Here is a 26,797-nt window from a genome sequence, read left to right on the forward strand (position 1 = left end):
TTACACAACAAATACTTATTTACAAAATAAATTGTTAAATATTATGAGCATTTTTAAGTATTATGAATTAAAAGTCTTTGTTGTAGTAAATGCTATCATAATCAATATTAACATAATAAATGTAGACACCCCAATTTTCACGAACCCGTTGGAAAATCTAAATTTCCTCGAATTTATTTCGATTTAAAACTCAAGATTTTCGACGGACCCGCATTGTCACGTGGCATCATTTTCCATGCATACATGCATCATACCACATAATTTTGCATACTCAACCTTGTCCCTAACCCGGTCTAAATCCACTCCACCTCTATGATTCAATCTGGATCCGTAACCGTTCTCCATTCACCGCCCCATCACCTATACCACAACCAAGGTTCATTTCCTAATCCAACCTAAGCCCAAGACAAAGTCTACCTTTTAACCCAAATTCAAGTCCATTCTTTTAGCCCACCATTAAAGCCCATAGTCCATAACCCAAATCCATTACCTAAGTCCAATACCAAGTCCATTCCAAGCCCATTCTTTCACACCCCATCAAAAGATGACACATGTTGATCTCCCATAAACCCTCAATACCTAATGCATCATCTAATTGGAGAGTTAACTATTCCTTGTGAAAATTCAAGAATGCCCTTCCCAAAAAGGTTGGTCAAACCAAAAAGATTATTTGGTAATAATCCATAAAGGTGAGAGAACTTCCCATTATGCCCTCAAAAGGTGGGAATCTTCAAGTACATACATAGAGTTCTCCCATTGGTCCATTTCAAAATTATACTTCCACCATTGCTTTATTTATTATTTACAAATGAACCAAGATCTATTTTTCACCTACCACTTCACCTTTACACATGTCATTCTCCTATTCATCCTTCTAAAAGTACTTTTGTTCTCCCATTGGCCCATTTCAAAATTATACTTCCACCCTTGCTTTATTTGTTATTTACAAATGAACCAAGATTTACTTTTTACCTACCACTCCACCTTTACACATGTCACTCCCTTATTCATCCTCCCAAAAGTACTTTTGTTCTCTCACCTCTATTTACCAAAAATCAAAGATCAAAGAATGTTTTTAGGGTTTCTTCACAAATGTCATCTTTGCCCTCATACAAATGAAAAATCCAAAAAGAAATAACATAAACTTTGTGTCCATTCTCTTTATTTTTAGGGTTGGACCACTTTATCCCCAAAAGTTCTCCAAAAACTCTATAAATACCATCATTTTCTAAGAACAATTCATGCTCTCAAGCCCCCATCTCTCAACCTAAAACTCTATCAAATTCTCTACTCATCTCTCATCTCAACCTTCAACTCTCTCAACTCACCCTCAACTACATCCCTTCAACTCTCAAGTTCATTACTCAAGCTCAAATTCTCTCAAGACTTCCAAAAGGGACAAGGTGGGATAGTAGTTGTTTATTTATTTTCTTTTAACTTGCATCTTCTAACTCTAACCCTCCCTTTTTCTTTTTAGAAATCCTTAGGATGTAATGGGGAACCCTCCTTCATCCCGAGTAGATTGAACCTCAACCTTGGGCATGGAATGCTTGAGGCGGTTTGGTCGAAAGGATGGAGGTTGAAGCCCTTTTTAACCCATTCTCATATCATGCATCATAATGTACACTATGCACACACCTCACACATGTTTGGCTATGATGAAGAAATGTGTAACTCTCTTGATGGGGTTAAAACACTAAGTTTCTAACTAAACATGCATGCATTAAGGTTATGGATCTAAGGGTACTCCATCCATGGAATTTCTCTAAAATCCTAAACCAACATCTCAACTCATGTAAAAGTGTGTTGACTCCATAGAATGTCTTCTTCCATAAGATATTTCTCATGTCAACACCAACATCAAATCCTCTTCTAAAAATGTACATACACACCATGTGCACCCACCCACTTCATGCATCCCATGCACTTTACTTGTTATATTATTCTTTTCAAAAATGGTCAAATGTAAAGGTAACCACCATAGGTGGAGAGAATGAGGTGCTTAACACCTTCCCCATTCTCTAACCGAATCCCCTTACTTAGATCTTAGATAAATCATACATTTTCCATGATTGAGAGTCACTACAATGCCATAAAAATAATTTTTAAAAGAATCGATTCGGGTGCCCATTCACACCCATTTACAAAAAAGAATGGTGGCGACTCCAAACCACGTAGCATTGAAGTTCAAAAGTGAACATTCTCATGTCTACAATAAACACATTTATTAATGACATAATAAATGTACTTATTGTATAAAAAACTAACGTACCATTGTCTTTTTTACTAAAAGACAAAATAAAGATTGGTATAATTGAAAAAAAAATGTTGGACAATACTAACGTTCCCATGAGGTCTTGGACGTTAGCATTCTCATATATATATACATGTTATCGCTCTCCACCACATTTTTCTTTCAATAATATCCTTCTCTATTTTGTCTTTTAGTAAAAAAAACAAAAGTATGTTAATCTTTACCTATGTCCTTAATAAATGCATTTATTATGTTGGTATCGACTGTCAAAGCATTTATTACAAAAAAAAAGGTATTTAAATCAAAATATTAAAATACTCTTAACATTTATTATATAAAATATCAATATATCCTTGTCTTTTTCACTAAAAAATAAAATGGAAAGAGGTATAATTAGAAAGTGAATTTGGTGGATAACACCAACATTTTCATGAGGTCTTGGATATTAGCATTCCCCATATATATATATGGACATGATCAAGATCTAACGTATTTTGTAAACTGGGATTAGAAGTTGCGAAATGGGTTGATTTTTTTGTGAGGATAATATGTATGGTGGGGAGATCATCCTCACCAAAATTTAGCTCATTCTGAAATTTCTAACCCTATCAAAAGTGGTTTACAAATAATTGATGGTCTACAATTCTTCAACTTGTAAACTGGGGCTAGAAGTTTCAGAATGAACTGATTTTTAGTGAAGGTGATCTTCTCACCATAGAGAGCATCCTCGCAAAAAATCAACTCATTCCGAAATTTTTAACCGTAGTTTACAAAATATATTGGATCTTAAAACCCCAAGGGGTTGGCTCAATGGCAATTTCAGACCGATAAACAATTAATGCACGTAGGTCATGAGTTCGATACCCAATATGAGCATTAATTCCTTAAGGGTCACCCGCGAGGGCGCACCCTCACTTACCTGGTGTGTGTGATGTGCGGGTGTTACACGTGGCCCATGACTAGTCCTTGGACAAGAGCATGGTCTATGCATTGGGCAAAGCCCAAATACGGACCTGGTCCCTTGTCTACATGGATACCCGATTATCAGAAAAAATGTTGGATCTTAATATATATATATATATATATATATATATATATATATATATATATATATATATATATATATTTTAAAATGTGAAAAAATCTTAAATCACCTATAATATGAAAGTAAATCGATTCTAGGTACCTGTGGATACCCATCAGATAGAGTTAACAATTATAGTTTTTGTTGGTTCGGTTCCATTTTAGAGTTGATTCTAGTAAAAAGGGAATCAAAATCAGGGGTTTTGATTTCAATTCAAATCAAATGGGTACTCATTGAGATCCCTAATTTCACAAACCCTTAAAATTCAGAATTTATTTTATTCATCAACATAAATAATAAATATTAAAATATGTCAAATAAAAGTATATTAGCAACATTACTTAGCAAAATGACAAGCAAAGAGGAAAAGAAATCCTAATTTATAGGTATTTCAATTTGAAAATTACTTTCCTTAGTAAGATTTTAAATCTTACTAAGGGTCGTTTTGCTAATATTGATTATCACATTGGCAATCCAACACCATACCCTTCTCTATTTCATGGAAAAACTTAGATACCAAAACAGAAAATTATAAAATAGTAATAATAATTTTGGGCTTCACCCAAAGTTTTGAAAATGCACAAGTAGCAAATTTCCACGAAACTTCCAAATTTAAATTTAAATTCAATGGTGAAAATTAATTTTTTTCAAAGTTTATAAAATTTTACTTATTCTTTCCTATGACGTCAGATCATGTTTTTGAGATACCACAAGGTGAGGTCGATGACCTTTAGTAAGAGTTAAAATCTTACTAAGTTATTAAGGCTAGTCAGACTCTTTCAATTTTGACTACAAATAGTAACTAGGACCCCGAACTTTTACTTATTACATCCCAATTAAAAAAATTTAAAAAGAAAGATTTTTCCCAAAATGTGAAGAGGTTACGGCCAAATTTGGGTTTCAATACATTGTTCATTTTAATTCCCAAAACATGTATTTGGAGTGAATTCATCACTTTTATAATCAACGAATTCACTGATATACCTACGAATTTGTAGATATTAAAAGTGACGATCTCACGAGTTCGTAGGGTATAAAAATGACGAATGCATATTTTCATAATTAAAATGAAATGTATACTAAACTCGAAATTTCATCATATTCAATGCACGAAATTGAGATTCACCCTGAAAAAAAAAAAAAAAAAAAAAAGTGAGTGATTGAGAATAAGTAAAAGTTGGAGTGCCAAAAAAGAACTCTCATTTTTGTGTGTTAAATTTCTATTTTTTGGGGCTTAGGATTTGATATGAGAAATTGGGATGTAATAAGTAAAAGTTAATGTACCAATAGCAGCTCTCTAAAATTATACCTATTGTATTCAAATAAATTTTTAGCAACAAAATACCTCTCTCTCACTCTCTCTCTCTCTCTTCGCGCATTCTTCCAGGGTCAATGTACACAACTCTCGCCATCGAAGCACATTCGAACCAGGTAATCTCTCTCTCTCTCTCTCTCTCACACACACACACACACACACGTGTGTGTGTGTGTGGTCACAAACTGAAACATGATCCATCTTCTAGCGTCCCAAACTCTTTTTGCAAATCAGATTGCTCTTATATGATTTTTGTAATTAATATCTGATTTAAGAGTTTTGCAAATCAGATCTGAATTTAGTCTTCTAAGATCTCATTTTTTCTTTTATTTCGATTAGATTTTTTTCTGTTGTTCTATTAGGACTTGTTTGAATATCCGTCTTCGATGTTTCTAGAGTTTTTATTGAGTAAAAATATATATTTTTTACGGGATTTTGTTTCCTGAAGAACAGTTTAGGGTTTCATGACGAAGTTTTTCGTGTAAATTATTTGTTTGATTTGGTGTTTTTGGATTAATTTGTCTTTTTTCTCTTTAGAGTTTGGGGAAGAAGCAAAAGATGGGGTGAATTCTTATAACAAGCAAACGCTAAAGCAATTCGGGATGGAATCAGAAATGAAACGGCACTACTCTTTGTAGATTTCGAGGTGAGTCTTGTTGGATTTTGTATCTTTAAGCTCAGAATGATCTTGGAAACATTTTATACATAAATTGTTTTCCTAAGAATGAAATTTTATTTGAGAATTTAAAAAACAATATGAATTTCTTCTTGAGGAACTATTTTAGAGTGTCTTGATTATGAAATTTGAGGGGATCATTGCACTTAGATGCTGGAAATCGCTACAAGCCACACCCAAGTTATCGTGTGTGTGAGGACTGAGGAGTGCATGTTAGCATGTGCAATATAAAATAACTAAAGTAAGCATATAGGATAAAGATCAAGAGACCATATGCACAAGGATAGGACATCGTTCACACAGTTTTACCGAACAAGTAGTAAGGCTTAAGAAGGAAATTTCAATGCATATGTTATTCATTAATCAAGACTCCCTCCATACTCAACCAAAGAATGGGGATCTCGACAATAAAAAGATTATAATCATGTATTTTACAGGTAAGTGGTTGTGGAGGTTTGGCTATGAGAAGGAAAGCTTGTAGAAGGTCATTAAAGTAAAAAAATATGGGGTCAAGAATTTTGGATGAGAGAGCAGTGAGGTAAGGACTACTTATGAGTTCGGTCTTTGGATGGGATTTCTAAAATCATGCCAGAGTTTCGGAGTAGGGTTGCTTTTAACTTCATCAGATGAAATAAAATGAGATTTTGGAAAGATCATTGGTGTGGGGCTTTACCTCTTCATATGTAGTTTCCATCGTTATCCTTGGTCTTGTTTAAAAAAAACTTGGCAATAGAAGACATCATGGTTCGATCTAGCGAAGAGTTGCCATGGAACCTTGAATTTTTAGGACTCTTTAATGATTGTGAGATATAGGGTGCCATAAATCTCATTAGATGTATATCTCTGATCTCTATTGATAATAAGTACTGTATGGTGTGAGCTTGTAGGCAGGACAATCTGTTTTCAGTGAAGTCCTTTTACAATTCCATTATGTCTTTCTCCTATTTTATTTTCCTAGATATTGCAGTTCGGAGGCCAAGAGGCCCATTTTGAAAATAGCTTTCTTCATTTGGGGTGGTTGTTCTAGATACGATCCTAACCTTGGGTTGTATTATTGCCGAGGGCATAATCATTTGGGGTGGCTGTTCTCTCTCTCTCTCTCTATATATATGGGAAATGTTCGGCACTCCTACTATTTGCCCTACATGTTTTGTCCTACATGGGCTAGAAGTTTTGGAATGGGCTGATTTTTTGTGAGGATGATCTCTTTGGTGAGGAGATCACCCTCACAAAAAATTAGCCCATTACAAAACTTTTAACGGAAAGTAGGACAGAATGAGAATGGCAGGAAAGGCATCTACCTTTAGAGCTTGGGTGTTCATCACCTTAAGTCATGTAGAAAACAGGGACTTTAGTAAGAGCGAAGCTTTAAAAAGGGTCTTAAGCTGCTTCAATTGCAAAAGAGTAATTGTCGGTAGCGGAAGGCACGAAGAGGGGGGCTTTCACTTTCATATCCCTGTTGAAACCCAAAATGCATTCAGGTACACAGCCACACAAAAAATATGAGAGACCTTCCCTAAGTTTGAGGGGAAGCAAATTGATGTAAAACTCCTCAAAGCGTGGGACACCATTACAAGTTGAAGAATCGTGGACTGTCCATTTTTGGAATGGCCTGATTTTTGGTGAGGATGATCTCCTCACCAAATATCAGCCAATTCCAAAACTTCTAACACCATGTAGGACAAAACACGTAGGTCAAAGCATAGGGTAAATAGTCGGGTGCCGAACATGACCCTATATATATATAAACTTATTAGTGTTTTCCTACCTCTTTTTCAAGAGTTGATAGATCTGGACCTTCTTGCATAGAGAGTACTGTGTGGTCATCTACTCCTTTTACTATTTGTTGGGGGTACCAGGGAGGAAAGGAGTAGTAAAAATATTTCTAAAGGAAGAAGCATTCTGTCCGTGAAATGATTATATCCATGGTTCGATGTTCATATCATTTCAGAATGTTTCAGGGAAACTTTCTGGTTACAACCAAGATTTGAGCAGAACATTGAATGTTTCAAATTTCCTTGAACTGTTTTGGTCAAGACTGTCTCAGATTTTCCCCTAATGGAGACATTCCATCGAAACTAGATTTTAAACTTTGATTATATCCATTATTGAGTTTCTTATTTTTTGGTGTAAGCTTTCCAAGGAGTTAAAAGGGTTTTTTATTTATTTTAAAGATTGTTTGTTTAGGAGGGATTTCATGTGTATGGGTAGCTAGTTGGTCTTGTCTTGTTCTCCTTGGTGTAGGTAAATTGTCTTGGCAGTCTATATGGTTCATTCTACAAATGAACTCAACAAATCTCTTTGTTATCTGTCCCTAGTTCACTGTTCTTGCTTTGTTAAATTTAAACTCATATGCATCTTTTGTTACATTCCATGCTAATTTCTGTTGCTTCTGATTTCAATTTTTCTATGAGAATGTCAAGACCCATGTAAAAAAACATAATGACAACAAAAATTATATATATGGGGAGCGTTCAGAGGCCCTAAAGAGAGCCAAACTTTGTGCCAAACATTTTTCAATATATGGATTAGAAGTTGAAGAATGGGCTGATTTTTTGTGAGGATGATATCTGTGATGAGGAGATCATTCTCACAAAAAATCAGCCCATTCTGAAACTTCTAACCCCAGTTTACAAGTTGAAGAATTGTGGACCGTCAATTATTTGTAAACCGTTTTTTATGGAGTTAGAAGTTGTAGAATGGGCAGAGTTTTTTCTTAGAGTGATCTCCTCACCATCGAGATCCTCCTCACAAAAAATCAGCCCATTTTGAAACTTCTAACCCATATATTGAAAAATGTATGTATGTATGTATGTATGTATGTATGAATAACACAGTCAGACTTGCATGGTTTTGCAGTGCCTACATCCACGGTTGAAATGAGAGCAATGCACTTACTCAGAAAGAAATTACAGCCTTGGATTTCTCCCTATAATACTCAGACCTCCCTATGCTTTTTTGTTTCACTTTCCATACCCTCAAATGAGTTACATTGAAAATATATCCTCCTAAACCTGAAATACTGAAAATGCATTTATAAACCCTAAGATGGGTATAAAAGTGTAAAATACTTTCATGTTGTATTGTACATCCGTAATAATCAATCACTAACTAGATTCAAGACATCTATAACAACATTCTCCAAAGACAAAAAAGTGTTTTTTCTAACATGGAAATGTAGGGTTCTCAAATCCTCCATATGTCGGGTCATCCAACTAAGAGATCTTGATCAGAATTCAACTAACTGATAATAAGAATCGTAACCATCCGCTGTATAATATTTCTTCTTTCCACGAAGTTTGTATGATTTAGAACGTTGCTAACTTGAATTTATTTCTGATTTGTTTGATGTTCGATTTGGAAATCTCTTTAGTTGGACCAAACAAATGGTCTTTAATCTCAAACACCATATGACTGTAGCCCTTTCTACTTCTATTATTTGCTCTTTAATCTAAAATTGTTGGACTCGCATAAGCTAAATAACTATATATTGGTTTCAGTCTCTTAACCCCTTTTTGAAATCTCTGCAGATGATAAAGAGTGGCATATCCATGAATTGAACCAAATATGTTAGTTACTCGTCATCGTGATCATTCTTCTCATTGCCCACCTCAAAATTCTTTCACATGGCCGGACGTTCTGTTCGACTTACCTCCAAACGACGTTCCTCTAAGCTTATTCTTTTCCTCCTCTTCATTATTATCCCTATTTGCATAATAGGAATCTTCATTCATGCCCAGAAGATTTCATACTTCTTCCGCCCACTTTGGGACATTCCTCCACCTCCCTTCACTCATCTCCCCCATTTCTACGCCGAGAATGTCTCTATGCACCCTCTTTGCAACCTTCATGGATGGTCTCTCCGTTCCCAACCGCGTCGTGTCTTTGATGCCGTTATCTTCAGTAATGAGCTTGACTTGCTTGAGATCAGGTGGCGTGAGCTTCTCCCTTATGTTTCAAAATTTGTCATCCTCGAATCCAACACCACCTTTACTGGTATCCCAAAGCCTCTCTTCTTTGCAAATAACAGAGCGAGGTTCAAATTTGCGGAGGGGAAGATTGTTCATAGTGTATTCTCAGGCCGGACTGCCGTTCATGGCTACAAAGAGGACCCATTTGTACTAGAATCAGAGCAACGTGGAGCCATGAACTTATTACTTCACCATGCAGGGATCTCCAATGGGGACCTTCTCATAATGTCAGACACGGACGAAATTCCAAGCCCGCACACCGTGAAACTCTTACAATGGTGCAATGGAGTTCCACCTGTGTTGCACCTTGAGCTAAGACACTATATGTACTCATTTGAATTCCCTGTAGATTACAGCAGTTGGCGTGCCACAATCCATATATATGGGTCTGGTACCCGATACCGTCATTCCCGTCAAACAGATCTTATACTCTCTGACGCGGGCTGGCATTGTAGCTTTTGCTTCCAAAAGATTGAAGAATTTGTATTTAAGATGACTGCGTACAGCCACGCAGACCGTGTGAAGCGGAAAGATTTTCTGAAATTTTCAAGAATTCAGAGGATAATTTGCCTGGGTGATGATTTGTTTGATATGTTACCTGAAGAATATAGCTTCCAAGAGCTGCTTAAGAAAATTGGTTCGATCCCGAGGACAGCTTCTGCAGTTCATCTTCCTGCATACTTGATAGAGAATGCCGATAAGTTCAAGTTCCTCCTTCCCGGAGGCTGTTTACGAGAGCTCGAGTAAGTTTTATCCCAACAAGCAATAATAATAGATTGGTATCCTCTTAAGGTGTGGAAAATTATGAATAAGTATAACTATCAGACTTTGTTAATAGCCAAAATGCTCTGATGTACTGTAATACTGCATTTTGGAATTTTTTGTTTTACAGTTTTGAAATTCAAGGAGTGAGTTTTTGTTTTGTTTTTCTTTTGTTGGTTCAAGCTCCAGTGACCCGTGAAGAATGACTCATGGAAGTAAAAAAAAACACATGATCCCCACTGTTTTAACACAATATTTAATGGTTGATATTTGTCCTTGGGATAAATATCATCCATATGTGTATCATTGTGATATATAACACTCAACCGTTGGATTTCATATTTACAGGGTTGGGATCACGTAGTTTCTCATGAGCCAACATTCTACCCAAGGGCAAAAAGGTAAATTCATCAACTTGTTTGTTGTACAGATGTGCATTAAGTTTTAAAACAAAAAAGTTGGGTAGATGGCTATTTTCATAAATATAAGGCACAACTGATTCTATGATTTGTATATTTGCCATTTTCATAGATATTTAAATAAAACGACATTCAAATAATTCTACAAAATACCATATTTTTTTTTAAATTATAGATATTTCAAGTTTCCTTTGGAAGAGCTATTCTTGAATAAAAAATGTGCGAACCACGGGGGGAACCCTCGAGAAGGACAGTTTAAGGTTAATTGCACTGGAGGCACACATCGTAGATCCAATAGCAATGGACTGTGCCGTCAATCATAATCACGTAAAAGATTGGCAATGAAATCATTCTCTTTCGTCAACATCCCAGTGCAATTAGAGTACGAGTCGTGTTGGAGTGACCACAAGATACCTTTCACTTGTATCTCAAGGAAAAGCATCTATAATTCCCATATACTTTCAAGTTGGGGCTTGCAACGTGGGTCCATTCTTGAGGTCACTTCAGTATTACTCTTTAGAGTAATCATCCACAAAAATGACAAAATTACAATATCATGAGATACCCACATTTACTTAGAATCTCTGCCTAAACGTCATTATTGTGAATAAAATAGTTGATATTGGCACACCAGCTTTTATTTATAACACCCAATCAATGAGAAAAAATGGGGTTACACAATGCACTAGAATTTGGGGGAGGGGAAGAATGTATCCATGGTGTTTATACCCACCATGGAGACGCATTTTGGGGAAGAGATTGAATAAGAGGTATCAATGGGGTGTGTGTATCAATTTTGGTGTGTGATATATAAATTCATGAATTGGTGTGATGGGGGAAAAGTTGGTGTAGAAAATAACTTATCTTACCTTAGCTTGAAACCATAAACAATTCAAAGGGCAATGCAAAGATTGCCTCATAGGCTTAAACTACAGAAATAATTCAAAAACCTCATGTAGCAACAATCCATGATTTGTTCTCTGCACATTATGCACTTATTAAAAGTTCTTGATAATGCTGATCAAATAGATCCAAAAGAACGGGAAAACAAAATCAATCGTGACAAAGGGGTGACGCATTCCAACTCATATAGGGAGTTTTGCTTCAATGTCTTGAAGCCTAAGGGTTACCGCCCTCTTGTGGGCCTCAAGTCCTTCAACTTCGGCCATCTTCGCCACATATGGACCAAGCTCTCTCAGCCCCTCTTCTGTCAGAGACTGCACTGTTATGAACTTGAGGAAGGAGTCCAGAGACACCCCACTATACATCTTGGCATAACCATACGTCGGAAGGACATGATTTGTCCCACTTGCATAATCTCCTACGCTCTCCGGTGTCCACTGCCCTAAAAATACAGAGCCTGCAATGGATATGCAAAATCTCACATTATCTCCATTGTTGGACCAAACACCAAGTTAAAACCCAAATGCACACATGTCCATGATGTTGGATTAATTAGGTTTTATTAATGTTATTTTAATTTAAAAAAATTAAGAATATTGTAATCATGTTAAAGAAGCCATACAACTATTATGATAATACCTGCATTTTCAATGAACCCCTCCCACTTTTCTGCATCTTTGACATTGATAATCAAATGCTCGGGCGCATACAAGTTTGAAAAGGAAATGGCCTGAAAGTTTCAAAACAGAAGACAATTATTGTTAGGAGACGGATGAATTTGAAGAGATTCTTTAATATAAACAAATTTTAAAAAAAAATGATGAAACTGGATGCCCTAAGCCTGCATTTGTTATCATTTTCAGAAATCATTCCAAGCGAATTTGGAAAAAAAAAAACTGAAACAATCCCAACCAAAACACTTCAAGACAATCTGAAATATTCCGAGACAATCCAAAATATTGAATGTTTTGGTAGAAAATTCTGATTTTGGCCAAGAACGAAATGAAACATTGACTACGGAACAACGAATGTTTGGGATTGTCATGGACTGTTTCGGTTCTTCTTCTCCTGACCAAATCACTGATTCGAACTAGATTTTAAACCTTGATTCATAAAATAATGTTTACATTTTATTCCATTTAGAAGTTACCACACAGAGTCCAAAATCAGGGAACTAACCTCAACCATATCACGAGCAAACACGATGAAACTGTGGTTTAGTGCTTTTGAAGCAAAGTCTCCCCTTGGAAGACTCTTGCACTGTTTGCTGATTTCCTTCTCGATGCTTCCCACATCCACACCATCCCCAGCAATTACAAGAACAACCTGACTGTCGGGACCATGCTCCGCCTGAAGACCACCAAAACAATCATCTGTGGGCATCATAGAAATTACTTTTTCGATTGAAAATGAGATTAAGCTTGTGACCTCAAGGTCGAGGCTATGCGCCAATGGTCTAAATTATCAACAATCTCAATCTTGCAGAAACTTTTGAGATGTTGTACACCACAGCAAATTAGGAGAAATATTTTTTGTAGAGATTTGTTCTTTATGTAGCAGATTTGTAACAACCAGCCCGGAGAATTTTTTGAGATTTAGAAACATGAAACTTAACTCCTGACTGACAACATAAAACCCCATCTAGTACCCAACTGAGATATCATACTTCTTTGAGTTTTTACGAAAAGTGGTCAGTAAACAACACAGAAAGATTCCTGTTGCAGCGGCTTCTTTATGTTTTAAGGTTTCTGCCAAATTGGTCACTCGGGATCCATTGGATTCAGTGAAAATGACTTTGATGTAGTTCATGGAAAAATCCTCGGATCAATACTCAGAGCGAAAAGATTTTTCCCAGGTCCCTATAAATGGACCTAATAATGGTAGACATGTTTTCAGAAGAATAGAGTAAAAGAAGGTCTATGCATAAACTACCTAACTCTTTTCTTTATATGTAAAAGAATGTGCAAAGACAAGATCCATTCACTAGGAACTCTTGAATGTTCTTGAGAATCTTTTGAAAATGACACAAATGATTTATATGGTATAAATAGACCTATGTTATCACCACTTGAGTTGACTTGTCCTATTTTCAAGTAATCAAAACAACTTCTCGAAAATTTATCTCCAGTATAATATTTTTCACATTAAACCAGTGAAGAATTTTTAGTAATGCACCCCCCCCCCCCCCCATCATTGTATTTTCTTTTCCTTTCCCCTTTTTTTCAAATAAGTAAAAAAAAAACCAAAAAAAGAGCTGCTATTGGCCCCAACTTTTAATTATTACACCGCAATTAAAAATAAAAAAATAAAGGAATGGTTGAGAATAAGTAAAAGGTGGGGTGCCATTAGAAGCTCTCTCATTTTTTTTGTTAGGTTTCTATTTTTAGGTTTTGGATTTTATATGAACCTAATCCTAATTGTAAACAACTACTGAAATTGTTTGAATGAGTGTTATAATGTTTTGTAAGGTTGAGGAGATAATAACTACCTCTGTAATGTTTGAATGGTGTGTTCTTTAATTGGGGTGTGATAAATAATTTAAGAAATTAGGGTGTAATAAGTAAAAGTTGGGTTGCCAATAGCAGCTCTCTTGAAAAAATGGACCATCAAAAACTAAGAGAATATAAGTGATTAGCACCTGAGAGAGCAAATCTGCTGCTATATGAACTGGGTTGGAATGCTTGTCAGCAATGACTAGAACTTCTGAAGGACCCGCAGGCATGTCTATTGAAACCATGGCTTCACTGTTCTGCATTTAAGAAGAAAACAAATATGATAAGTATCTAAGATAAGAACAACTCTATATAGAAGCACCTAGGCCAAGTAGAAACTGCAGTTTAAGTTCTCAGAACCTACATAGAAGGAAAAGAAAATCATACTTGGAGAATCATTTTTGCGGCTGTGACGTATTGATTTCCAGGCCCAAAAATCTTTTCCACCTGAAAATTAATTAATTAACAAACTATACAATGGAAGTAAAGATCTAATTGAACAAGTGTACACCTCGAAACATACTCCAGTCACATGCGAATGAAAATTGACATGCAAGCTCACATGCGAACAACAAATGGTGTGTATAATCACGTGCACAAAACTTTATCCACACCTCAAAACAAGGCATGCCACACAATAGTAGTACGAATCAATTATGAGGAAAATGGTTGATTTTTCATCCTTTTTGCAAAGAAAACACATATTAGGCATAGTACTTCTTCTCTTTTCATAAGTACACCCTATAAAATATCAAGCATTGCCATCTAAACAAATAAGAGCTGCCACTTGATGGGTCTCCAATAAATCTCCTAGGCAAAAATTGGACAAAATCAGATTATCTTAAGTTAACAACCAACCTTGTTTAGTAGAGACCAAAAAGATGATGGCTGGTTCAGAAACAAATAGAAGTGTATAATCAAGCAAATCCCATAGGTGATACCCGTGGCATGGTGGATTGATGCAGGACCTTTAGAGGAAATAAGGGTTTTATAAGGTTTAGGGTTAAGGTTTCCAAAGATTAATACTAAAAGTGTTTGTAGTTATGAAAAAATTAAAAATAAGTACTATTGTAGTTTAAATAAGGAAAAGAAGTAATAAGAAAAGTTTTCGACGGTTTTGAGTATGTTGAAGAAGGTGTTGTGAGATGTCTAGTATTCTTATTGGGCTTGGACTTCAAGAGGAAAAAACAGTATCAAGGGGAAACCTTTTTTGAAGCGGAGTGGGCTCAGCCCGAAGGGCCGAGGCCCAGAGTGAAAGGAAAAGATTCCTTGCTGCTGAGAGAGTAGTAGAGAACAGAGAGTGTAACATTTGTCTTTCATAGTGGATTTTTTCTCCCTCTCCTCCGTGGACGTAGGCAATTTGTCGAACCATGTAAATCTTGTGTTCTTTGTGTGTTCGTTTCATCTTTATTTGTTTTCTCTTGTTACACTTCCACACAACAAAAGGTATAAGAGAAGAATCTTTTGGAAAGGAGAATAATGGTAGAGAATATGAACAGATAGATATTATTTTATTTTATTTTTATGACCAAAGTGATAGATATATTGATATCACACCAATAGTATTCTAGTAATCACACCAGAGTTTCTCAAAACATCACACATTCAAGAGAGGGTTTGAAAAAAAGAATAGTAGTGGAGAATAAGATAATCCTAGGAATCACATCTAGGACTTCTTGAAGCTTCACACATCCAAGAGAGGATTTGACAAGAAAAATAATGATGGATAGTAAGAAAAAGAGATAAATCTATTGGTATCACACCAATATTGTCCTATGAACTACACATATTCTTGAAACTTCACACATCCAAGAGAAAAGGAGAAAGGCAGTTATTTTTTATTCATCAGCTTTAAAAAATACAAAACAAGACATGGATTTTATCCCATAACCCAACCCTATTTCTGTCCTGTAAAAAAAACAGTAATTACTGCTCTAACCCTAATCCATTAAAAACATAAAAAATAATAGTTAGATCTTCTTACTCATACAGCTGCCCAACCTATCCTAAACTAAAGAAGATCCCATGTAGGACCACTTCATTATCATCCCACCAAATCAAGGTTTGAACTTGATTGTTCAAATTCTTATTATGCCTCTTGTAAACTTTAAATGGCTATGATTTATCCCTATCATGGATCCTAACATCTATAGCCACGTATGAAACATGGATAGGTCAAAACAGAATCCCAATGGACGGATGTCTCAACTACGAGTACTCTCAAGAGAAATACATATGCATGAGATTACCAGAGTTGTTTTATCTAATAGAAGAAGCAGCTCAATTGCCAAACTTGATTTCAGAATCATAAGCTAGTGGTAAAGACTGAATTTGATCAGGAAATGCATGAGCATGAATCACTAATTCTACTGTAAGAGAAAGTAATTACTGCTTTGTTAGCATGCAATACCAAACATAAACAAAGAAAGCTATGGAAAAAGAGTACCTTGGGACAAGAAACAGTCCCCCAAGCCATAGCAGAAATGGCCTACAAAGCAAAAAAAAAAAAAAAAAAAAAAATTTAAAATGAAAAATGAAAATAAATAAATAAATAATAGGTTCAGTTAACATGTGCCCTAAGGGCACATGTTAAGATGCATTAAATACACCTCCAAACTTTATTTTTCCTGCCAAAAATGGCCTCAAAAAAATGTTTTTCTACCAAAAATACCCTCAAATGCTTATTTCCAAGGTGTTTTAATGCATCTTAACATGTGCCCTTGGGGCACAAGTTAACAAAACCCATAAATGATTGATCAAACAGGTGTAATAAACCAGTGTTCTGAAATTAAGAATGTCAGACCTGTGCTCCCCCGGCTTTAAGGATATGAGTCACACCAGCTTTTTTGGCACAATAAAGCACCTCCTACAGAAAAGAAATGATTAGCTTGTCATGTAGGAATTAGAATGACTAATGGTGGGATAAGGCTTCTCATAAGAAACAAACAGATACCTTGCAGATGCTTCCATCTCGACTTGGGGGAGTTGCAAGAACAACAGTTTTGCACCCAGCAATCTGTGCAGGCTGGTGCACAAAATAAACCAAATGTCAACCACATTTGGTCACCTAGGCATCAATGGTCACAATAAACATTATAGGATTTGGCAGCATTTTGTTGGTTTATTTGGTGTGGAGGGCTGTTTGCTGTGGTCTGTACTTCAAGGTGAGCACCTCAGACGCACCTCAAGGCGGGTGGACCGAAGGCACCTTGTTTTACATGTGAGGCAAGGCAGTTTAAGTAAGCCGCACCAAGGTTTGCGCCTTCACTACGCCTCAGTCAAGGCGCACGGGCATGCACCTCACTAAAAATGAATTAATTTATTTAATTAAGACACTAATTTCAGATTTGATCGTATTCTTTTTACATACAAAATAAAATTTATTTGAAAAGTTCAATTTTTTACAATTAAACATATTGAATTTTACATTTGGTGATTTTTACTCAGCCCAAGCCCATTAAGACTCAGTTGACTTAAGCCCGATAAGGGTATCGGGCTAGTCAAAGGTTGTGCCCGTCTTTTTAGGGTCTGGTTAGTGCTCAAGCAAGCCTGACCAGAACCCACCCATTGATAGCCATAGTTGTTGATCTGTCGTTGCAGTAACAACACATGTTGTTGGCCTACTTTTACTTATTTTTCTTCCCTTCTTTTTATTCTCCTTATTCCTCACTACTCTTTCTTTCATTGTTGATTGTTCTTCTTCTTGAAGTGTTGAATACTTTAACTTGTTTGTAAAAACTCACATTTATACATGTTATAATTGTAAAATATCTAGAACCCACCTTTCACTATTTAATTTTTTAATTTTTATAATTTTATTGTGCCTTACTTTACTCAAGCGCCTGCTTCACAAGACACTAGGAGACTTTTGCGCCTTTCTCCCTTAACTACACTGCTCGTGGGGTAACTCGTTTGGAGATTCTAAGAGACTTCTTTGGAGTGTCACCCGCTTTGCATTTTGTTGGGGGATTTGGAAGGAGTACAATAGCCATGTCTTTGAAGGAAGGAGTAAGCCAGTTGAGAATCTAGTAGTGTCGGTTTTGGGTTTGTTATTTTTTTGGTGCAAGGTGTTTTCTTTTTTGAAGATTTTTTGGTGAGGTGGGATCAGATTTGTTGTATTGCATCCTCTTAAGTTGTTATGTTTGTATCATTTCTTTAAACCAATCAGCTCAACCGCCTTAATGAAATGATATTTCACCTATAAAAAAAATGATGTTGATAGGAAAGTGAGAACATACCACTGAAAGCATGAGAGCCGTCGAAGGTAAAACTGCAGTTCCTCCTGGAACATAAAGACCCACACAAGTAATACACCTTGTTACTCGTTTGCATCTAACGCCCTGACCAAATATGGACCACACAAAAGCCAATATGAGCTAAAAAGTAAGATAACAAGGGACTGTAGTGTTGTGTGACTGGTTTTGAGTTGAAAACTTGTTTACACCTTTAAGTTACTGGTCACACTAAAAACAAGCATACCAAGTTGCAAGACCAAAGATTTTCCCAAGGAGAAAATAAAAATGAAAAATGCATTAGGAATTACTTACTCTCATGCTTTCAACATTTTTCTCGACAGTTTTTTGAGCAACATGAAATGCATGTATATTGTTGTATGCCACATCGAATGCTTCTCTAACAGCTGGATCAAGCTGCATTCCAGCAACGGCACTCATGAGTAAATAATGCATAATCCATAAAATCAAGATTATTATATATAAAGAGACTAAACAAAAAGAAATGGCTGTCTTTTTCCTTCTTTTTTGAGATGTAAGTGGAGCTCAATTCACATGTTCAACTTTTGAAGGAAAAAAAAGTTCATTTTCTAAAAGGAAAAGAAAATCCAGTTACTAAGATTTAAAAAAAAAACTTGAATTATTTTTCCATTTTTTAGTATCAAAATCAAATTTCAGTTGCATAGTTTAGATGAATTTGTTCTTAACTAGTTTTACATTTATGTTATCGAATAATAAACCTTCCACCATCATCATAAAACTGCATTGACATGTTAAAATGAATTGGACAGTGAAAGCCGGCATACCTCTGGATCTGGAAGATCGGCAACTTCTTCAACTATTTTATCCAGTGTAACTTTGTCAAACCGTGCAGTATAACTGCAAAAGATAATAAATTCTCAATATGAATTTCATGATTAAATGAGCAATTGATATGCAAAATGGACCAAAAAAGATTGCAAAAGCCTTGAAAATATACAACAAAAAGTCGAAAAGGCACCAACTCGATAACTGCGGCATCACCTCTGTTGCGTACATCATCAACAATTGGGTGTACCTAATATGGTACGGTTTCCACAATCCATTTAAAAAATCTCATAAAAGTGAGATAACAACTTTTGGAGTTCAATGGGAAAGAAAGTACAATTAAGGTGAAAAGGGGGGGAAATTCTCACCGTACTAAAAATGGAAGAGAAATCGATACGAGGACGAGCCTTAAGGCTATTGACCTCAGTCTGAGTCATTTCTGACATACGATAAGACTTCATTGAACACCTAATAATATTACTCTTTGATCCTGTAACATTGACCAATCAAAGAGAAAATAAAAAGACAGATAAACAAACAAATAAAGAGGAATGTGCTGAAATTCACTTTTCCAACATCAAAAGCCTTAGTAAGATTGTTTATCTGAGGCTACTGAAGTTCAAGGACACGAAATAGAATTATCAAAATAGAAATTACACATATATACAATATAAAAGATTGTTAGTTCCTTTCAACAAAAACTAGGTTTCAAAACCCGCTTTTTGGATCATCTCAGTCCCCATTGATACCAAATTGACTCAAATGAGTCATCTTGGATCGTGCGAGTGAAACCCTCCCAAAGCTAGTCCAACCATTTTTTTTCTTTGTTTGTGAGTGTGTGTGATGGCAGGGAGAGGGGGGTGTTAATCTGTAAAAAAATCCACTTGTAACTATTAAGTATTGCCACCACTTTTCAAAAACTTGGATGAGATGAATTGGGTTTTGGATGATTCATTTAGTGGGCCGATTCACATAGAAATTCTTGTTTAGTATTATCCGAAACAAAGATGACTTGCTCAAGTCATCTCAATTTCTTTTGAGATTTAAAACTATAAGTACCAATGTATGATTGTTCATAAAGCAAAATTAACTAATTAAACTAATAACCAACGAGGGTTTAGTAAGATGGCTAGGACCACGCCTTAGGAAGCGGAGGTCTTGAGTCCGATTCCCTCCCTAGGTGGCCACCCCTTGGGATTTATCCCAATACACCTGGTACATGTGGAAGGGATGATACATGTATCCAATGAAATTAGTCGGGTGCTCTAAGAGGCCCAGATACCCAAGGTACCCTAGGCGTTGGAGAGATGGCTAGGATCACGAATCAAGAATCAGAGATACCGAGTTCAAGTCCCTTCCCCCCAAAGCCACCCCCTAGGATTTATCCCAGTACACCTGGTACATGTGGAAGAGGTGACATACGTTCCCATAGGATTAGTCGGGTGCTCTAGGAGGCCCGAATACAGGATACCCAAGGTATCAAAAAATAAATAAAATAAAATAAAATAAGGCATAAAATAGAAAACTAAATCAAGATTGAAGACAATGTTTTATATATGAGAAAAACAAAATTACAATAAGGAAAAAAAGAGAAAATAGAGATTATACCTGGGAAGGGGAATCCGAGTGGACGACGAGACAACCGAAGATTTTTTATACTTTTGTGAGCATTAAAAGGTTGAAAATGTGGAATTATGTGTGCATCATCAACTAAGCAGCACCTGCTCCGATTAAAGGGTACAATTTGAATGTCCATCCACTACTACCTTCCATCAAATCCATATTCTTATTTATATCATTAACCAAAACAGATTATATCAAATGAAAGAATAATAAAGAAATCTTATTCTTACTGCTTATAAAGTATATTTTTATCTCTCCTTCTCCTTTGAAGTTTGGTTCGAAGCAACTTATAAGCCGGCCCTAGACACACAAATAGACAGAATGGTTCAACATATGGTATCTGTCGGTCTCGGAATGTATCGGTTCGTATCGTTTTTATTTTTTTTTTTCAAATCCGAGATGATACAGGCCTAGAATCATATGTTTTGGTCAACGTTTTGGTTTGTATCTAAAATTTAGTTTTGGTCATAAAAACAACTCATCACCAATCTGCGAAAAAATGAAGATTCACCTCAGCTGCTCAGCAGCTGAGAGAGAGAGAGAGCGTACCTGGAGTTGAGACGGAACTGGAGAGACACACTTGTTTGCCACGACTTCAGTCTCCAAGCCCTCTAAAGATTGATTTAGATCTTAGACAAAAACCCTTCGAAAATGAATATTTGAGATATCGCATCACTTTCAAACCGATGACATGGCCCTTGACCAGTTGACCTCGGTCTTCTATTGTAGATATATAGTAAATGACCTAAATACCCTAACTTCAATCTCTTCAATCATCAAGCTCTTCAAAGCATATAATGATCTTTTTAATCTATTAAAGCTTATGTTCATAGTCTCACCCCATATCCTTCTAGAAAAAATGATAAGTTCATATATAGCTGAAAAGTATTATAAAAAATCTATACACACATGTAAGAATTACAATTAATATAGTTTATGGTTTTGGCATTATTTTCAGGTGAGATTAATCTCATGGTCACACGCACCGTCCCTCTCAAAAAGTCCTACGTGAAACTAATTGAGTTGATGTCGACCAGACCTTGGAGGTTGGCCCCAAGGAATTCATAGCTTCATGAGATTTCGACCACTTGACCTACCCTTCCTGAGGAGCTTATCAAGGCTCGGCTTGCCACTAGACCAACCCCTTGGGCTTATGGATTTGGCATTATATTTTAGATAATTTATTATAATGTACTTTTTTTTAAGATGGTAAGTTGGACTTGAACCACTGACGTAACGTTGCATTGCATTGTCAATCAACTAAACTTGTGTGTCTTAAGACCTGAAATTTGATTTTGGTGTTGCCACCCGTAAGCATATTTTTAGAGAGATCAGTAACTCAGGTGAGAGTGGCTTTTGAGCCTCGGTATATGGTATCAAATCAATACCCATAGACTATTTTATATAAAAGCATTTTTAAACGAATCTGCGGCCTTGAGCACTACTGTTCAAACGACGATTATCTCCATCCTCCTCTTGTCGATATTTTAAATCCTTGGTATAATACAAATAGAGAGATCATATCACCACACCAACTTTTGCTAACAGCACTCCAATTCAAATGTAAATCACAGTAGAATTATCAAACATCTTGGGGTGTCTTTAGTAAAAGTTGGTGTGGCAGTAGAAGCTCTCTATAAATATTGGAAATATTGTATTTCTGACCATTTAGTTTCCCATATGTAATGGTTATAATCACCCTGCAATTGAGCCATTCATATATATACTAAACAATGCCGATTCAAACACAACCAATCTTTATTACAGTAAATGAATAACTGATAGGAATTTACAAAACTTCATGCAGAAATAACACATTGAGCAGAAAGACTAAAAAAAAAAAAATCAGGAAAAATGCCCACAAAACTATTGATGCAGACAACAAAAACCTCAAATGAACTCAATATCGTTCCTATTTTGGGTGGATGTAATACTTCAAAAACTCTATACAGTAAATGTTGGTTTTGCTGTTCAATACAGATCACGAATCAAGCTCTTGGACTATCGGGAAGAGCAATATCCTTAAAAACCTGAAGCCTCCTGTTCCCCCCTCTTCTCACTGTCTTCGAATCCTTCCCACAAGTATACCCCCCAACGTTACAATCCTCAAAGTTAAAGGCCTTCTTTTGCGATGGAGAAGGACAGTAGTACGGTGTGTCCTTCTGTTCCTGCTGGAAAGACAGAGACCTTCGGGCGGTTGGTAGGCTCTTAGATGAATAATTTCCCATGTTCTTTATATTTCCATCTTCTTTAAGATCAACGGCTCCAAGCTTCTGTCGTAATATCTCCGTATGATTCTGTGGTAATCGATGCATATGTGACATGATGTTGGAATTCGAATTCTCATTGTGAAACCCATCGTCCCATTTGCTTGGAGTTTTGAAAGAAACCAAAGATTCTTGGGGCGAGTATTCCCATTTATTATTAGTGGCGAGATCCATGCATTCACGTAAAAACTCTTCTTCTTCTTCAACCATATCAGCCCAACTTTTTTCACTCTTGAGGATTTCTTGGTCGTATTCGAATTTCCTTTGATTGAATCTTTGACATCTTGGATTTCATGGGTGTTCGTGTTCTTTCCTCCAACATTATCACTCATACTTATGGACATTTGGTTCCAATCTCCATTATGAGGTGCCGTCGGCATTTTGTGATTCCAACTGCTCTTGACCACAGTTTTCATGTTTGGAGTACCTTCTTCGGTTATAGTCTCAATAACCCATCTTTTATTTTCAATGCTAGAGAAATCGGATCCTTTCTGAAATGTGTTTGGAGAATGAGATCCCTTCTTCTGTTCATCAACAAAAGAAGGACGTCGTGAAGACTGCCAATCAGCCTTACTTTCAAGTAAGCTTTGAGAATCAGATTCTCTCCTCCATTTTCGAACGTACTTATTAGAAAAGTCCTCCAAAAGAAATGGTTCTTTGGTGTTCTTTTCTTCCCATTTTCTACATACTAAGGACCCAAAACTTATATGTTTGTCGCCATCAAAGGGAGAAACCTGTGATTTTAAATCAATGTTAATGGGGGAGAATGTGAAAGATCTCTCAATTTCTGTTTCTATATTGTCTTCTTGTTTAGGTGGGCTCGAAACTGATCGTGACTCAATTTCGGTCAGCATTTCAAAAGCACGATCATAGGATTTGACGTAGGAGTCTTCTATTTCCCGGTCTGTAGATGATGGTCTTACATCTTGAAGCAAAGATTTGGCTTCTGTAATCCTTCCCCTATGCATCAAGCAGATGGCGAGATTGCATTGTTTGTTCTTATCCGGTTCTATAGATAGAGCTTTCCTGTATCCAAACATAGAAAACAAATGTTATATTAAAAAAGCTTAGCTTTTTACAGAAATTCTGTGAAATAATAGCTTCCTCTGCATAAAGATTTACATCTTGTTAAGTGTATATTTTCCTCCACTCTCAGGTGTGTCATACCCCAGTTAAGCCGTGTCCTCTTATATTCATAGTTCTCCCCCTCTCCAACAGATCGATCTTTGGGAGTAGTTGATTGGTTTACATGGTATTAGAGCAATAGGTTCACATAGGTCATGGATTTGATTCTTTCCACCCTTATGGGTGAGGAGTGTATATTTTCCTCCACTCTTTGGTGTGTACCCATGACCCCCTCTTATATTCATAGTTCTCCCCATTTACATAGATCGATCTTTTGGAGTAGTTGGTTGGTTAACACTGTATCAGAGCGCTAGGTTAGGTCACGTGTTCGATTCTTTCTACCCTTATGGGTGACGAGTAGTGTTGAGTGTATATTTTCCTCCACTCTAAGGTGTGGCATACCCCCAATTAAGCCTCATGACCCTCTTATATTCTCTCCCCCTCTCCATCAGATCCGTCTTTTGGAGTTGTTGAGTTTAGTCCCATATCGGACATAGATTGCCTGGTCTCTCTCCTTATAAGCTCCTGGGCCTCTCCACTTATTGCCAATTGGTTTTGAGTTGAACCCCAAAATTTATCAGTTGGTTGGTTAACAGTTTCATGTCTCAATTGAACAATAGAGATCAGGGTGGCTATGAGATCACCGAGTAAGTTTTGTGTAGAAAATTTACCTATAAATTTCCTCTGCAATTTGATAATTATTTTGTTGCATGTTAGCCCAGGCCAAGTTCCCTAATAACCTGTAATAAGAGAAGAAGAAAGTGAGAAAGTGCGGGAGAATTGCATACGAGGAATAATACAATACAAGCACTTATCATCCACCTTGATCTCTCCTGTTCAATTGAGACATGAAACTTCTTTCCTTGTGATCTCGCTATCTTTGTCCTCTTCCCTCTGAATGCTAAGCCTTCCTCTATGAGCTTCAATTTGTACAAAAGGAGTTGGATATGTTCTTCAATCCGGCCACCTCTCTACACATACGTATACAAACTTATGACATCAATTCACCAACATGTATAGAGGACGAAGGATTGAAATCTCGTCCAAAACACTCAAATCACAAACATATTTTCATCATATTCTCTTCATATAGAAAGTAAAAAAAAAAACATGAAATATGGACAAAATATTTAGAATTGGAAGTATGTTTTAAGAAGTTTATATTTACCTTGTAGAGATCAATAAGAACATTATCAAGAGATTCCTGAGCTTGATGGGAGCAGTAGTGACGAAAAGATTTAATTGCCTCGATTGCCTCATCAGTTCGATTCAACTGTTTCATTACAATTGCCATGTCTTTCAAGGCACTATCAACACGATCACCAGAATTTATTGCAGACCAAAATAGGGAAATGGCCTTATTTGGATCCCTGTCTATCAACTTTGATGGGGAACAAAAATATCAAGATCATATAGAAAAAAAAATTCCAAATGAAACAAACATAAAACATTAAAAAAAAATGGAGTAAATTAAGACAACTTGAGTTATTAATAACAAAGAAAAAAAAAAGATCAATTTACCATCAATCACAGAATCATCCAAACACTAAAACCCATTAATGGGAAGACTAAAATGGTGAGACCTAAACTACCCAGATTAGAACTGAATCAAAATATTCAAACCCCACAAAAGAAAGAACAATCAGATTAAGACAGCTAAGTTACCAATAACAGAGAAAAAACATTAAAGAACATATTAATTTTCCATCAATTACAGAATCAACTAAACAATAAAACCCATTAATGGGAATAATGATGAGACCTAAACTACCCAGATGAGAACTGAATCAAAATAACATGTAGTCTTCCATTTAATTTAAACCCATAAAAAGAGAGAAATTTCAGATTAAAACAGCTAAGTTACCAATAACAGAAAAGAATAAAGAAAATATTAATTTTCCATCAATCACATAATCAATACTAAATACTAAAACCCATTAATTGAAAAACTAAAAAAAATTATGAAACCTAAATCACCCAGATGAGAACTGAATCAAAATCTCAGAACCATTCCAAGAAATACAAAATTATCTCACCTGAACATGTTTTGCCTTCACATAAGGGGAATCTCCATTGGGTACCTTGTGAACAACATGGAAAGAATCCGATCTTGCAGGAGATTTCTTCTGTTCAATTGGCTGCATTGGTGAACATGGCGAAGATTTCCATGTTCTTGACGGTGGTGGTGGTGGTGGAGTCGAGAACTCTCTCACCCGAACCTTACTGCCTTCTTTCCACATTGTTTTAGCCACTCGCCTGTGTTCTTGTTCAAATTCTTTCTTCCTGAATCGCTAAGAAACCAATTCTTTTTCCTGAATCACTGAAAACCCACCTTTTCTTGAACTGGAATTTGATTGATACAGAGTGTTCTTCAACTCGAACGAGAGAGAGGAATGGGTAATGAAGAGATTTGAAGACAACGCAAAAGAAAAAACAGAAAAGCAAAAGTCACACAAAAAAATAGCCGTTTTTATAAACTAGCCGTTGAGACGGCGGTCATTGGTCCCTTATTCATCATTCTCGTCGCATGTGAGAGTTGCACGTGTGCATTTCATATAAAACGCTATACTTTTCGTAGCGAAAATATTTTTGGTAACAGAATTTTTTGCTCACAATTCTGACAAAATCCGGGATCCGCCCCAGCAATCACATGAACCCGCGTGTATGGAATGATCCCCGATTTACTAAGGCACACTTGACGGGGCAGGAACTGGATAGTCTATGAGCATTGTTTTGTGAGCAAAACATTTCTCATTCCTAACATCAACGGTACCAATTTAACCGTACCTAGAACCGAAAACTCCAGTTCCAATTCCTTTTTTATTGAGTCGTAATAATCCGACTATCCCATGTGACACATTCAATTG

At 36.2% G+C, this 26,797-nt stretch overlaps 3 protein-coding genes across 8 annotated transcripts; 1 reads left to right on the forward strand and 2 right to left on the reverse strand.

Moving 5' to 3' along the window:
- Positions 1-4,624: 4,624 nt before the first annotated feature.
- Positions 4,625-10,580, forward strand: LOC147390692 (beta-1,4-N-acetylglucosaminyltransferase family protein). 3 transcript variants are annotated; one of them, XM_086457607.1, is made up of 4 exons: positions 4,625-4,769; positions 5,191-5,299; positions 8,860-10,043; positions 10,411-10,580. In XM_086457607.1, the coding sequence occupies exons 3-4, from the start codon at positions 8,956-8,958 to the stop codon at positions 10,424-10,426; spliced, it is 1,104 nt and encodes a 367-aa protein (XP_086313733.1). In that variant the 5' UTR covers positions 4,625-4,769; positions 5,191-5,299; positions 8,860-8,955; the 3' UTR covers positions 10,427-10,580. The 3 variants fall into 3 exon arrangements, with proteins under 3 accessions (XP_086313733.1, XP_086313734.1, XP_086313735.1); XM_086457608.1 differs by lacking the exon at positions 10,411-10,580 and adding an exon at positions 10,246-10,366; XM_086457609.1 differs by lacking the exon at positions 10,411-10,580 and having other exon boundaries at positions 4,626-4,769; positions 8,860-10,229.
- A 744-nt stretch (positions 10,581-11,324) lies between these two features.
- HDH (histidinol dehydrogenase) lies at positions 11,325-21,227 on the reverse strand. Of its 4 annotated transcripts, none has more exons than XM_086457606.1 (16): positions 21,088-21,227; positions 20,769-20,838; positions 20,524-20,636; positions 19,284-19,405; positions 19,113-19,165; positions 18,915-18,987; positions 18,424-18,525; positions 18,115-18,216; positions 16,830-16,901; positions 16,680-16,742; positions 16,323-16,364; positions 14,264-14,323; positions 14,023-14,133; positions 12,564-12,734; positions 12,024-12,114; positions 11,325-11,841 (listed from the first exon to the last, which is right to left on the reverse strand). In XM_086457606.1, exons 4-16 carry the CDS (start codon positions 19,374-19,376, stop codon positions 11,567-11,569), a joined length of 1,308 nt encoding a protein of 435 aa, XP_086313732.1. In that variant the 5' UTR covers positions 19,377-19,405; positions 20,524-20,636; positions 20,769-20,838; positions 21,088-21,227; the 3' UTR covers positions 11,325-11,566. The 4 variants fall into 4 exon arrangements, with proteins under 4 accessions (XP_086313732.1, XP_086313729.1, XP_086313728.1 ...); XM_086457603.1 differs by having other exon boundaries at positions 20,524-20,677; XM_086457602.1 differs by having other exon boundaries at positions 20,524-20,681.
- A 1,030-nt stretch (positions 21,228-22,257) lies between these two features.
- Positions 22,258-26,333, reverse strand: LOC147390694 (uncharacterized). Its single transcript, XM_086417180.1, has 5 exons — positions 25,967-26,333; positions 25,099-25,311; positions 24,753-24,901; positions 24,602-24,670; positions 22,258-23,831 (listed from the first exon to the last, which is right to left on the reverse strand). The coding sequence occupies exons 1-5, from the start codon at positions 26,168-26,170 to the stop codon at positions 22,772-22,774; spliced, it is 1,695 nt and encodes a 564-aa protein (XP_086273306.1). The 5' UTR covers positions 26,171-26,333; the 3' UTR covers positions 22,258-22,771.
- Positions 26,334-26,797: the final 464 nt, after the last annotated feature.

This window comes from Akebia trifoliata, chromosome 11 (genome assembly GCF_017979445.1).
Source record: "Akebia trifoliata isolate Shusen 1 chromosome 11, ASM1797944v1, whole genome shotgun sequence".
NCBI classification, from domain to species: domain Eukaryota; kingdom Viridiplantae; phylum Streptophyta; class Magnoliopsida; order Ranunculales; family Lardizabalaceae; genus Akebia; species Akebia trifoliata.

Excerpts from the sequence above, each read along its gene's own strand:
- LOC147390692 (XM_086457607.1), top strand. The coding sequence starts at position 8,956 with ATGGCCGGACGTTCTGTTCGACTTACCTCCAAACGACGTTCCTCTAAG.
- HDH (XM_086457603.1), bottom strand. The coding sequence starts at position 20,671 with ATGGACATTCAAATTGTACCCTTTAATCGGAGCAGGTGCTGCTTAGTT. Across the intron at positions 16,902-18,114 it reads CGGCTCTCATGCTTTCAGTG|CCTGCACAGATTGCTGGGTG; the intron begins GTATGTTCTCAC and ends TTTGTGCACCAG. Across the intron at positions 12,115-12,563 it reads TTGCTCGTGATATGGTTGAG|GCCATTTCCTTTTCAAACTT; the intron begins GTTAGTTCCCTG and ends TGAAACTTTCAG.
- LOC147390694 (XM_086417180.1), bottom strand. The coding sequence starts at position 26,170 with ATGTGGAAAGAAGGCAGTAAGGTTCGGGTGAGAGAGTTCTCGACTCCA. Across the intron at positions 24,902-25,098 it reads TTCTTATTGATCTCTACAAG|AGAGGTGGCCGGATTGAAGA; the intron begins GTAAATATAAAC and ends ACGTATGTGTAG. Across the intron at positions 24,671-24,752 it reads ATTGAACAGGAGAGATCAAG|GTTATTAGGGAACTTGGCCT; the intron begins GTGGATGATAAG and ends CTCTTATTACAG.